The following is a 14,584-nucleotide window of genomic DNA, read 5'->3' as shown; positions in this document are numbered from 1 at the left end:
CTAATCATGTAGGCTGCCATTGCTAATCTATCTTGTTTGAAAATGTTAGTTGTTTGACTTCAGTACTTTATATTTATTGCATGTATTTCGTGTTTTCTTGCAGCCAAGATATCAAAATTAAAGCTGAACCAGCTGAGAAATTTTCTGGCCAACAGGAAACCGCCAGTGGTTAGATCACTTGCCCCAGGTAACAACTAGCTTTAGTTTTTTTGGTACAGGAAGGCTTCTAACTGAATAAAGAAAAACCACCAGAGAAAACTTTGTACTGTGCTCAGAAGATCTCTATAGATCTGTATAGATGTCAGTAGCGTCTGTGTTGAAAAACATCCCAGGCCAAATTAATTTTTCCTTCTGGGATTACCCATTCATAGTGTCTTGATATTGTGCAAACTTCTCAAACTCTTGATGTGGGTAGACAATTATCACAGGCTTGCAGGTCAAATAGGGTTATGATGGCTATGGGCCTTTCCCCCCAAGTTGGCTTCTTTCAAACAGGTCTACAGTGTGCAATGGAAAGATTGTTCCCTCTTCCAGTGGGAATTAAAGATTAACCAAAAGAGGTATACTGGAAAATCTTTAACCGGCCTTACTGAACTACCTGTAGAAAGCTAATGCCTGACACATGAGCAGCTTTTCATATGAAAGACTACTATAAACATGAGCAATTGTTTTGTTTTTTTATTTATTTTTTTTTACAAAAATGATTTAGTTTTTTTCAAATGCTTTATAAATCATTCGTTTTGTGTTCTGTTTTTAGCCAACCTTTCTCGGTCATTATTCCTGGCCCCGAGTTACCTTGAAAACTTGGATGATGTAAGCTCAACATCTGTATCTGAGGCAGCACTTAATGAAGAGATTCAGGCACCTACACAACACGAGGCATTTAAACAAGAGACTCCACCACCTGAGCCGTCTTCTCTCCGAACTGTGCGCCACGCTCCAGTGACACGTACTGCATCTGTGCAACCAGGCTTTGGAACACCATCACTTCCATTTGGAAAAGCTCAGTCTCAAGTTGGTCCAATTACAAGCACTCGTGAGTCAAAAATAGTCATTCAATTTCTTAAATCCTCTATGAGCAAAAAACTTTGTTATATTTATTTGGTGGCCATAGCATCCTCATGCTGTAGGGCACCCACTCTAAGCCAGATCTGCACACCAGATGTCCATCTGTCCTATCTTTATGCACAGGCACACTGTGTGATTTTTGTGAAGCACTAGTCTTCCACTTCTAATGTACTGTATATAAGGGGATGTTTCCGAAGTCGCTAGCATGTTGGTGCATTGTACTGTGTTTAGAAATTCTACTACAATAACATATCATATACGTTGACCAATAGTTTTTTGGTCTAAGTCATATCAGCAGTGTTTAGTTGGTCATCTTCAGCCTTTTGTATAGTAAGGCAAAAGAAAAAAAATATAACAAACTGTGATATAATTATATATAATGACATATAAAATAACCACAAATAATAGCGCTACCCTTATATAAAATAAATAAATCATTAAATCACCACCAAATAAGTGCATAAAGTGTGACTATGCATATATCAAAATAAGGCTCCTCATAGAGTCCATTCAATAAAGTCCATGCACAAAATATTGCTTATGAGCCTCAGAAAATGAAGTCTTCCTTCACCAGTGAAAATTCAGTGTTTTAACACCCCATCAGATTGAACACTCACCAAAAGCTGGTGATAAGCCAGCATATCTGTGTTAACCAGCACTCCACAGCTCAGCTCCACCTTATGGATATCCAAACAGCAAAAAGCTGGTGATATACCAGCGTATCTTTATTTGCCCAGCTCTCCTCAGCTCCAGCTTAGAAATATCCAGACAGCTCCATATAGTACATGCAGATATAAAAGATACTCGCCATAGTGCAATAACTTATATCAAAATTTATTCAGGTAATCCCCCCATAAAAATACACTCACATTGAGTACAACAATATCCAGCATTTGATTTATAAGTACACACGAGCATCCAGCTCTTTCAGCAGCGTTTCACCAGCCTGCCTGCAATCAAGATGGCGTTGTTGCGGTCACGTGATCCGGACACGTGTGTTGGCGTGCGTGGTGACGTCACTGACAGACCACACTCTAATGCGTTTCGTCATACGACTTCGTCCGAGGGAGTGGCAAACAGTACGTGGAGCGTGCTTATAAAGCACCGCCTCCTATCTCATTGGTCACTTGAAATAAAAAGAAAAAAATAGTTGCCCCTAACAACTGGTGAATTTCCAGCTGTTGCTTTTTTTAGAGTAAGTTTCAAAATGAAAGGAAGACAACATTGGCACCTCCTTTATGAGACAGGAGACTCATTATTTGTCAATATATAGAGAAAAGTTCCTGTGAAAACTTACCCTAACACATATCAATGTATAAATGTTAATACAACGTCCATTTCTTCATTTATACACAAACGCGTCAGTTCGATACCTAAATGTTATTAACTTGATGTGCTTAAATGTGTCATTTTCCAGCTGCAGTCCCTGCACAATCAATCAGAGTGATCCCACAGGGTGCGGACAGCACAATGCTGGCAACCAAGACTGTGAAACATGGAGCTCCCACTGTCACTGCTCCACAGGCAGCTGCTGCAGCAGCTATGAGAAGACAAATGTCCAGCCAGGTGCCAGGTAATATGTTTCTGCATGGTAATATTGACTTTTTTCTTTCACACAATTGTATTTTTTATTTTTTCAGTTTAATTGATGCGTTTCTACAATTTTAGCCTCGCTGACTGAATCTACCCTGCAAACTGTACTCCAGGTGGTCAATGTTAAAGAATTAAAAGGCAATGGGCCTGGTCCAAACATTTCCACAGTGATTGGGTAAGACTTTATAAATGGTTTGCTTTCTAGCAGCATGATACCAGTTTGTAAATTAACAATTGACAAAGCGGAATGAAGATCCCGGTGTACGGGACCCAGTGACCATGTGCCCCCCGCAAATACCCCCCCTCAATCCAGGGAGAAAAGTGAGAACACTGCACCGAGTAAAAGCACCACTACATTTTACGCACGCACGCACACGTTAGAGTAGCACATTCTACCCTTTGATCGGCCCTACAGCTCTGAACCTCTCTTCTGAATAGGCACCTAATCAAGATGCAGTCACAGTGCCACGAAAGTGGCCTACATCAGTAGAAGGGTATAAAAGAGAGAGCGCACAAACCTTGTGCATTACCTCAGTAAACCATGACTAATTTTATTTTATTTAGGAAATATACTCACAAGAGTAGCAGTAAAACAGGCATAAAATAACCATAATCCACACAGGGTTACAGGTCAATCCAAAGGGGAGATAAAATCTAACGCGTTTCGAAGGGTGATCCCTTCTTCATCAGAGCTGGGTTTGACAGATAAAGACTTCAATTTGGCAGAGTTCCCATAGCAAGGAGACATTCAGCCACTGAGTGTCAGTATTACAGCTGTACAGATTCATGATAGAGCTGCACAACATTTGATCAACAGTGGATGAACACACTGTTATTAACCTTCATTTGATCTGAGTCCTTGAGCGCAGGAGATAGTGGATGTTTAGTGGCTTACATCAACCAAGGGAGCACAGGGAGATTGAAGGACGTGAACAACATCATCTCTTGAACAGAAACTCCCTGTACTGTGTTTTCTGTGCTCCACATTCCAGGAGTGGACACTTGAAAAGTGGATGATCTCAGCTGCCATCACCTGGATCCAGGTAAATGGGCTCTTCGTCTGGATGTCTTCAGTATGATATGCCTGAAATAGAACACATCCTAGTCTCCAGATTCAACAACTAATTACCTGTTTGTTGCCAGAACCAGTGATCATCAAGCTCTAGCCTCCGATGCCTTTATAATCCCTTGGTCTCCATTAAGGCTAGTTTATGCCTTCCATCCAGTGCATATCCTGCCTCGTCTACTCAAAATACAGCAAGAGGAAAAACCGTGATCCGAATTGCACCAAACTGGTTCAGAGGAACCTGGTACACAGAAATACTCAAACTTCTAGCAGATGACCCGTGGGTTCTTTCAAACTGGCCAGATCTGCTATCTCCAAGCCCTCTATTTCATCCTGCTTCTCAGTCTCTGACTTTTTAATGGCATAGCTGTTTAAACCCAGGTATTAAAAGATAGAGTGGTTTCTGAGTCTGTGATTCCTACCTTGGTAAAAGCAAGAAAAGCCTCGTCCAGGAAATAAAATCTTTTTTTTTTCCTGTTGTGAAAATAGGCATGTCAGTCCCAGAGATTACTTTGTATCTTGCATTCTGCCCTTCCTGCAATCAGGTCTGGACTAGAAATTGGCCTTAAGTACTTTTGAAGGTCAGGTCTTGGGTTTATCCATTGTTTTTCAAAGGTCTTTAGCTTCACTCTCCTATATAAAAGGCTCTCTAGCCCAGTTCTGTATGGTCACCACCTAGTCTTCTGCTCATACTTTTCAAAAGTTTTATTAGCTGGACGTCCAATCTTCTGCTGATGCAGCTTTTGGCCTCAAGTTTCTTGCAATGGCTGTCTAAGGTTGGGTCTTCTGACCCTTGTTGTTGTGCCTGTTGGTACAGTTATGTTTGCCTTATTGCTACCCACCCTTCCTTTTCATTGCTTGGGGATGTCCCATGGCATGAATACTCTGCCTGTTTCCTGTAGTGTACGATTAGATTGGAGGAATTTTGACTTACTGGTACATTTAATATCTTGCAGTACAGTACAAGAGAAAGGTCACTTTCCCATCCATTCTTTGGTTTACTCTCTATTGCTTGCTACAAAATTGAGGACTCAGATGAGACCTCTGAAGCTTTGCCAGTGTCTGATCACCTGAAGGTACGTGCCTATGACACATGGTGTATGAATATATGAATATTCTACCTGTGTCCTGTACTATACTCCAAGATATGGAATTTACAGATAAGTCAAAATTCCTTTTTATTTATTTTTTTATTTTTTATTCACAATTAAATAGTTTTATATTTCATTGAGGGAGAAGAGTCCCACCTCTGTGTTTATGACCAAGCTCTCAATACTGCTTGCTACAAATCTAAGACATGCTGGTAGTAGGAGGGGTAATCCTGGGGTGGCCTATGGTATTTTTGTTTGCCATTGTGCAATCCTCCTTTCAGTAACAGTATAACTCAAAAGTGAAAGACTTCCTGTTTTCCACAATGGACTTAAAAAAAGAAGTTTTACAGTGAGTAAAAATCCTGCTTCTATGCCATCCAACGTCTCTGGTCATTTTCAGGGTGATAGTTTTTACATTTGTGTGAACTGTGACAAAGTGTATGGGGCTCAGAATATATTGAGAAATCAATTATGTTCATTATAACTATGCCTTACTTCTTTTCCTTAGGCCTTCCGTTCCACAGTCTGCTGCTCAGGCGATCAACCAGGTGCTAGTGACAGTAGGATCAGCTCCTGCTAAACAGGTATACAGTTCATTCAGTATTTTCTTGAGTTAAGGGCAGATTAATAAAAATAGAGTAACGCAGGTCCAGGATGGGTTTTAAAAGGAACCTGTCAATGTAGCAATACAGGAAAGTAAGTACACTGTAGCTAAATAAGTAGTCAAATATACAGTACTATGGAAACATTTTAGGCAGGTGTGAAAAAATGTTGTAAATTAAGAGTGCTTTCAGAAATAGAAGTGTTAATAGTTAACACTTCTAGTTAAAAGTGTTAACTCCCTACTGCCACAGCCCCAATTCCAATATTTTTGTGAATAGTTGAGTCGCGTAGCCTTATTTGCATGTCCTTCACGAAAACATAGGAAATGGGGTGCAGGAAAATGGCAGCAAGTGCTCTTGAATGATGAGTCAAAATTTTAATTATATCGGCTGTAGCAAGAGGCAGTTTGTGTGCGAAGAGTTGGAGCGCAGTGCAATAATGAGTGTCTGCAGGCAATAGTGAAGCATGCTGAAGGCCCCTTTCAGGTTTGGCCTGCATTTTTGCAAATGGAGTTGGAGATTTTGTCAGGATCAATGGTGTCCTCAATGCTGAGAAATACAGGCAGATACTTATCCATGATGCCATACCATCAAGGAAATGTGTAATTGGCCCCACATTTTGTTCTAAAGCAGGAAAACGACCCCAAACATACAGCCAATGTCATTAAGAACTATCTTTAATGTAAAGAAAAATAAGGAGTCCTGGAAGTGATAGTTTGGCCCCTACAGAGCCCTGATCTCAACATCATTGAGTCGGGCTGTCTGGCTCTCTATGAAATGACAGAAGGATTTGAGGCAGCCTACATCCACAGAAGCTCTGCGGTTAGTTCTCCAGTATGTTTGGAACAACCTACCTGAGGAGTTCCTTCAAAAACTGTGTGCAAGTGTATCTAGAAGAATTAATGCTGTTTTGAAGGGAAAGGGTGGTCACACCAAATATTGGTTTGATTTGAATTTCTCTTCTGTTCATTTACTTTCCATTTCATTAATTGATAAAAATAAACTATTAACATGTCTATTTCTGAAAGCATTCTTTATTTACAGCATATTTTCACACTTGCCTTTGTACAGTACTGTACATATTTCATTACTAAGCCCATATAACTTAAAATGGATTTGAAAAAAAAATGATTTGCTGTGTTACAGGGAACAGCTAGAAATGTAACTGTGCACAAAGTCCTAAAATATTTACATTCTGTTTTGAATTCTTTCTGAAAAATAGGGCACTTCCTGTGCCTGGAGCCTTATAGCTGTATATCCGTAATGTGCGCTAATCTAAAGTACTTTGCCTCCGAATGCTAGTCCCTTACGATTTAGAGTGTGGTATTGTGCAGTTCACTTGTCTTATTGCTAGAGAGTAATCTATACCTGAGGACCTGCAGTACAAGTATCTCCATGCTTCTGCTTCGTTCATTCTGTGGATGTGTGCTTTCTTCAACTCCCATGCTACTGCTTGATTATTCCTGCATCAGTCACTTGGAGGGCAGTTGTGACTAGTGATGAGCTTGGGTGCAAACTCTAACCTGAACTCTGAGCTCCTGCTTTTTTTGTGTTCCAATGAGCTGTGGGCCCCCACTTGCAACCGAAGTTGTCAGAACAAACCATCTCTCTCTCACCCATCCTCATTTATTTATTTATTTATTTATTTTGCTAGTGTCCTTAGGTGGTGGATGACCTTTGTCTGAAAGCTGGTCAGCTGTGTCTAATTCTAATTTTACTGGAAGTTTGAAGACTACACATTGTTTGTCACATGGAGAAATCACTTTCCCTCCTGGCTGCGTGGATGCAACTGTAGAAATGTTATTAGCTAGTGGATCATGCGCCCCTCAGCAGCACCTAGGGAAACTGTAACTGGGCCTCGCCACATGGAATACATAGGGCTGCCCTGTAAATTTGCCTTTGGCACTGAATTCTGCGTTTTTATACTCACCTGCTGTACAGCAGTGTAATGCAGTGCAGTTAGCTCTATGGGTCCAGGGCAGTGGCAATCTGAATCCTTCTAGTTTCAGTCCGTGAAGAACCTTTCCATGGTGTAGTGGGAATGCAGTTCCAAAGCAGGCAAATCAGAGTTCTCACCTGGTGAGTTCTCCCCTGTGAAGGAGCCTGTAACGTGGTGTGTTATTGCCTTTTACCCTTCCCCTGTGGGGTCCACCCCAACCCCTATACCTGCTTGGACATGGGTAGTCCCTGAACACTGAGCTCCTTCCTTGGCACAGAGGGGTGAGCTGCAGGGCTGTGTTAAAGCGTGCACCACGTCAAACGGTTTGTTATGGCTCCTGTGAAACATTGTGGTGCGCAATGACCCACTCTGTCTGTATGGTGCTGCCCTTTGTAGACGGAACACAGCCTTCCCCTGGCTCCAGACACCATCTTGAGCACACTGATCTACTACAGACAAGCGCAGTGTAATTCCTGCTACCTTTCTACTCCAGGTCTCCTCGTCAGCCTTCATTGTGTTACCTAACAGCCTACAGTCGTGAGACACAGGATGACTACACTCCTTGTGCCCTGTAGCAATACTCTCTGCACTTATCAAAGTTAACTACCCCTTAAGGAATCCTAAAACATCATGGCAGATGGCAGACAGAAGGGCTATGGGATAAGGAATGTGCTCGTCGAGGGAGTCGACACTTTCTATCAACATTCTCAAATTTAGAGCCATTTGCTTATCCCAGTTTGTGGTCTACCAGCTAGCTTTAGGAGCAACTGAAAAGGGTTCAGTCGGGCAACAGCACAGTCGCAGTTTACAAAATGCCACCAGCTGCCTGTTGTGAAACAGAACTAGTCCTGATTTGGGCCAAAAGGCATGCTTCAGCCCTGTCTAGAGTAGATACTTGGCATGCACTGTGATCATATTGGTCCAGAAGAACTTGGTCTTTGGACATTGTCTGACTCCTGGGAGACGCTCCATGCGCACTTCCAGGCCAGCCAGACTTCCTGTCTCAAGGTCTGGTCTACCATCCTACTTCATTGTCTCTGGTTTTGAAGGTTTGACTGTTAACACCCAAGTCCTGAAAGCCCAAGGTCTCCCTGACCATGTAATTACTATACTATTAACATTTGGTGAATCAGCTTCTTGCAAGGTATGTCATTGCACTTGGAATGTTTACTTTGTACAACATGCACCTACACAACATGGCCTGTTCTTCCTGCAGTCTGACCTGGAGCACAAATTGACCTTTGAGAACCCTAAAGGGTCAATTCTGAACACTGGCAATCCTCCTTTTTCAGAGACTGCTGGTCACTTATTCTCTGGTAAGGGCTTTTGTTCGGGGGGGGGGGTGTCTCACATAGTTTCCCCTTGGCATCTCAGTACCTCGGCCAGCTACCCCCCTTACCCACTGCTATTCTTGCCTTGGGGAAAATGATGTGTCCTGCACCTTGCAGCCTCCTAGGTTGGCCCCTTTCCATATCCCAGGAGGCTATTGGAGCCCATTCACAGAGCGCGGGTGGGTAGACTTGGCATCATTTGGGGGGGGGAGGGGGTGGCTACCTGAACCTGGAAGAAAAAGCTGGGCTTCTAGTGACTGAGTGCATCAAAATGACAGTGCAGGATCAGGAGATCACAGCAGGACACTGCTGGATCCAATGGGCAGGTAAGTATGTTTTCGGATTTGAGCCCAGCACCACAGGTAAGGGATTATTAGTGGGGGGGTTCTTTTTTTAAGGAGTGCATTTCTCTTCCTTCCTCCCACTTGCTTTGTGTCACTGACTAGTCTGTATGGACCTCCATACTTTGTAAGGAGTCTGTTGTAGGGGAAGGATAATGGTTTGTGTAGGTGGCCATTTGATAAAAGAAGTTGTACAAGATCAGATTGTAATAGTGGTGGAGTTTAAACATGGCAATGTATTGCATGTCTAATCAGGAGGTAGCTGAAAAAAAATCTAGTTAAGTAGATTGTGGAAGGAGTTACTTTCATGTTTAAACAGATAATTTAACAGATAATTTGCTTTTTCTTTTTATAGTAAACATTTAATATTAAACATATTGCAAGTGTAAAATGATGTGTATTAGATTCTTCAAAAGGGTCAGTGTAAATATACCAAACAGTGTTATAGCTATAATGGTGCTCTAGTATTACACCATGTTCCAAATTATTATGCAAATTATATTTTTCTCATTTACCTAAATAATTGATGTAAATAACAGTCAGCATAATTCTCATGTTATCAACTATTAAGAGTACAATTCAAATGTTATTGAACAAACCTCCTAATGATAACAGTATTTTTTTTAAACATAAAAAACTTACAATGCACTGTTCCAAATTTATTACGCACAGTAAGTTTCAAAACACTTTACAGGTTGTAAAGAACTGAAAATTGTCATTTGTTGTGTTTGCAGCATATTTACTGAAATCAAAAGCTATTTCAATCAAACTTTTAACAACATTTAACTTTTTAAACATTTTAACAGGTCACGTTACATTTTAACATAGGACCCCTTATTCGATAGCAGCTTCACAAGTCTTGCATCCATTGAACTTGTGAGTTTTTGGACAGTTTCTGCTTGAATTTGTTTGCAAGATGTCAGAATAGCCTCCCAGAGCTGCTGTTTGGAGCATCCTCAAGCACAAGATCTATGAGGGTGGGAGGCAGTTTACATCCAAAGGTTCTCAATAGGATTGAGGTCAGGGGAGGATGGAGGCCACACCATGACTTTCTCTCCTTTTATCCCCATAGCAGCCATTGATGCAGAGGTATTCTTTGCAGCATGTGATGGTGCATTGTCATGCATGAAGATGATTTTATTACGGAAAGCGTAGTTCTTCCTTCTGTACCAGGGAAGAAAGTGGTCAGTCATAAACTCCACATACTTTGCAGAGGTCATCTTTACACCTTCGGGGACCCTAAAGTGGCCGACCAGCTCTGTTCCCATGATTCCGGCCCAAAACATTACTCCATCACCGCCTTGCTGACGTCGCAGCCTTGTTGGAACAGGGTGGCCGTCCACCAACCATCCACTACTCCATCCATCCTGGACCATCCAGGGTTGCACGGCACTCATCCGTGAACAGGACTGTTTGAAAATTAGTCTTCATGTATTTTTCTGCCCAGTGCAGCCGTTTCTGCTTGTAAGCATTGGTTAGTGGTGGCCAAATAGAAGGTTTATGCACAGTTGCAAGTCTCTGGAGGACTCTACACCTTGATGTCCGTGGGACTCCAGAGGCACCAGCAGCTTCAAATATCTGTTTGCTGCTATGTAATGGTATTTTAGCAGCTGCTCTCTTGATTCGATGCATGGATCTGGCAGAAATCTTCCTCAATGTGCCTTTATCTGCACGAACCCGTCTGTGCTCTGAATCAGCCACAAATCTCTTAATAGTGCGATGATCACGCTTACGTTTTCGTGAAATATCTAATGTTTTCATACCTCGTCCAAGGCATTGAACTGTTTCACTCTTTTCGGCAGCAGAGAGATCCTTTTTCTTCCCCATATTGCTTGAAATGGTGCTCTGCTTAATAATGTGGAACACCCTCCTTTAGTAGTTTTTCCTTAAATTGGGCTCACCTACCAATCTAATTATCACAGGTGTCCGAGATTGTTTTCAGTGATCAAAAGAGCCCTGACACACAATGCCATCCATGAGTTAAACTGAAAAACAAAATATTTAATCTTTGTGACACTTAAATAGAATTTGCATAATAATTTGGAACAGGGTGTAGTTGTAGCTTTGCCCATAAACTAGTTTTTCATGCTCTTTTCTTTACCTTTGTTTTGTTCTGTTTTTTTTGTGTTTTTACAGGCTCAGGTGCAGCCACCCAGTGGATTAAAGACACCATGTGCTTCAGCTCCTACAAGCAATGTCATTGCACAACCAGGATCTGGGTTGGCAACCAACAAAATGGGTAAGCTAATGGCATTCCTTTCTCCTCCAGAGCAGTTTTCTTTCTTTTTCTTTTTACGTTAACATGTTAAAATGCATATTTTAGGCATGAAGAATAATTAAAGCTTCCACACATACATTTTCTGAAAGCAGAGCCCCTGGAGAATATAATGGTAGTAGTTCCATTTTTCTATGTCACTTTATTGGAGCAATGGTTTTATCATAGTTTTTCAGAAAAAAAAAAGCACTCAAGTTAAGTTTAGTGCACACAAATGCAATATTGGTAAAATACGAGGTTGTGCTGAATAATTGCCCAACATATCTAACCTTGAAACTGCACATGCCTGTGAAACAGTGACAAACCAAATGCTTAGGTGTTTTTTGTTTTGTTTTTTTTTTACATTTTCCGACATCCGTTTGCTATCACATAGGAGACCAATAACCCTTTATCCTTTATGTGATAGCATTTTGCTGTGACAGGCTCTTTCATATCACACCTGATGTTTCCCCTCCTTTTCTCTGAAGCTAATGGAGCACAGATTGTGCTTCAATAGTTTCTTCTGCAGCCACAGTAGCCAGGGAAAGTGACGCCTGAAGCTGGAAGTGATGTAGTAAACGTTTCTTCTGGGTTCTTTCTAATTATTCTTTCCATTATTAATGTATATTCTCTTATCTTCCTTCCTTCTACCGAGCAACTAAAATTAATTTGACCTTCAGTTCACTTTAGCTCACTTTGAATGTTTTTATGTTTTGTTTTTTTGCTTTTGTTTTTTTTAGGACAAACCAGTTCAAAATTTGAAGCCCAGACTACATTGTCTTCAGCTGCCTTGACTTCTGGTATACCAGGCAACAAAGCATTTTCTTTTCCAGGACAAAGGTAAGGACGCTAGACAGAGCTGTCTACTGGAATTGTAACATATCTGCAATATGCAGTTCCACACCCCAGAATTTTCTTGCTTATGTCACCAATTTCTTGTCATTACAAGCTTATTCATAAAACACAGAACAATTTCAAGCCTCACACTCTTAATCAGGTGATAATTATATTTCAAAGGCAGCTTCATTAGAGTGTCATTAAACCCACATCACTAACAACTGTCAGTACAATGCTGTATTACATGCTGTTCATACTAACTCACTCACTATGGGATGCGTTTTCTGTATTCTGCAAAAAAACTGATTGATCCTGCTTTTCATTGTCCCTCCCTCTTTGTGTCCTCGCTATAGCCTGAGATTGTGTAGACCTGTTGCCACCTTTACTTGTGTTTCCATACTTACCTCCAGGATACCCCCATCCAGTGGAGCTCCCTGCCCCAATCTTTCTGACTATCCCCTACTCTGTCCACTTTTAGGCGATTCCTGAATAGCCTATCCTGCCCACACCTAACAACTGTACTTTTATTTTCTCCATCAGTTCATCCCTCATAGTTCTTACCTTTTGTATCCCTTCATCCTCCCTCTTAGATTGTATGTTCTAATGGGCAGGGCCCTCTTTATTAATAATCTACTGAGCATGCTCCAGTTTCAGTTCCCTTCTTAACTGCTTATTTCCTACTTTTTCTTATCTTATCACTTGACTGTTGACACCCATGTGGGCCTATAAACTCCTGATAAATGACAACCCACTGCCTCCCTGTTCCTCCATGCCCACTAAATGGCTCTACACTATGGGGGTGGGATTTAGGATGGTGATTGATGAAAGCATCACTGCAATTCTAAGCACATACAAACAATAAACACAGGCTGGGGGGCCCACACCATGGAAGAAGACTAGAAGCTGATGTTTACCTTCACATGGGAAGGGAAAAGGCTGGGCCACATGACAGCTGTATATAGATTATGAAAAAAGGAACTTAGACTTTTTTTTTTTTTTTAAATTAAAATCAATTCAGTGTAATACATACTGTATACATAAAGAGAAGGGATAATGTAAATTAAAAAGTGTGTGTTTAGTATCACATTAAATACTACTACAAAATGGAGATCACACAATCAAGCACAGACACTACCTATTAGTATCCTATAGCAACCAAACTATTATCAAAATTAACAGTTTACTAGTAGAAGAAATTTCACCCCTCTACAAGACAGGTTCCTTGTATCAAAATGTAAAGTATAACTCAAGGCAAAACTTTTTTTTTTTTTTTTTAGTTTTCGATACTGTGAAGATAGGTGTTTTAATCTATTAGGTTTTTATTGCTACCTGTGCCCGCTAGGGAGATTTGCCCTCACTATTTGTCCTATTTACTGTTATCAAAAGTAAATGAAAATTCTGGTGATTTAGGGTATCCCAAGGGATTACCTTAATTTGCAGGGACTTCCTTTCACTTCTTGTTTTGGCTATAGGACCGGAAGTGAAGGTAAATCTCTCCAATGGGACACAGATGGCAAAAAGCCCTGACAGGGGTTATAACCCTCCCTTAGTGTTGGTTCACACTACTGTGACTTGAAAGTTGCACCATTTGCCTGGCCATTTTTTTAAAAATTAAAAAAAAAAAAATTAATTTTGGCATGGAGTTTCCCTTCAAATCAATGCTAGACCTGAAGGGCCTGATATGAATAGGGTGTTAACCATGACATATATTTCTGTTCCAAATTTTTTATTGCCGGAATTTTTTTTTTTTTGTTTACATTCAGCTGTCAGTGGGGAACCCTGCTGATAGCTGATGAGTCATCCGTTGTTAAGGATGTGGCGGCCGGGTTGCCAGCTCCTTAGCCACCAGCAATTCTTTACACAGAATTTGGATCGGTTGAGCAATGTGCGACTGATTCGATTTCCAATTGTTTCAAAAAGTTGAAATTTGTTAAATGAAGAAGATTACTGGTAGCTGATGTTCTCATTGGCCACAGGCTGTAATGAATGCCGTCAATTAAAAATTTTGAAAAAAATGAGTGGGCCCCCCTGCCCCAAAGCAACCCCCCCATGTTGAGGGAATGTGGCCTGGTTGAGGAGGGGATCTGATGGCTTGGATAAGGGACTGGTATGGTTTGGGGGGGACCCCCACACCATTTTTTTTTTATTTTTTCACATTTTTAATTGCTGGCAATCTTTACATTCAGCTTTCAGCCGAATGCACTGCAAAAACTGATCAAACTGCATTGGTGTGAACCAAGCCTGTCTGATCCAAATCACATCAATATAGATGAGGATTCGACTTGGAGGCGACTTCCAATAAAGTCTATGGGCACAAGTTGGATAGAAATCACCTTGAAGGTGGTACAGGAAACTCTTCCAATGTTGGAGTGACTTTAGTAGTGCTAAATAAGACAGCTCTTAGTGAATTACATGGGATTCACATGTCATGCAACTTGGGGTCACACAAGTCAGATTTCAAG

The 14,584-nt window shown here is 41.0% G+C and overlaps 1 protein-coding gene across 3 annotated transcripts in view; it reads left to right on the top strand.

Annotated features, from left to right (window-relative positions):
- Positions 1-14,584, top strand: part of NUP214 (nucleoporin 214) — a 183,128-nt gene that overhangs the window by 78,590 nt on the left and 89,954 nt on the right. For all 3 annotated transcript variants that reach the window (XM_089686965.1, XM_089686952.1, XM_089686957.1), the window contains 7 exons: positions 104-187; positions 758-1,036; positions 2,486-2,641; positions 2,737-2,836; positions 5,327-5,402; positions 11,168-11,270; positions 12,026-12,125. In XM_089686965.1, the coding sequence (XP_089543091.1) occupies positions 104-187; positions 758-1,036; positions 2,486-2,641; positions 2,737-2,836; positions 5,327-5,402; positions 11,168-11,270; positions 12,026-12,125 (898 nt within the window). The remainder of the gene's footprint in view (positions 1-103; positions 188-757; positions 1,037-2,485; positions 2,642-2,736; positions 2,837-5,326; positions 5,403-11,167; positions 11,271-12,025; positions 12,126-14,584) is intronic.

Source organism: Staurois parvus, unplaced genomic scaffold (assembly GCF_062004578.1).
Source record: "Staurois parvus isolate SC_StPar_1 unplaced genomic scaffold, SC_StPar_1.0 ptg000020l, whole genome shotgun sequence".
NCBI classification, from domain to species: Eukaryota; Metazoa; Chordata; class Amphibia; order Anura; family Ranidae; genus Staurois; species Staurois parvus.
Note: the sequence above shows the minus strand (reverse complement) of the source record. Positions and strands in the feature narration are given on the sequence as shown.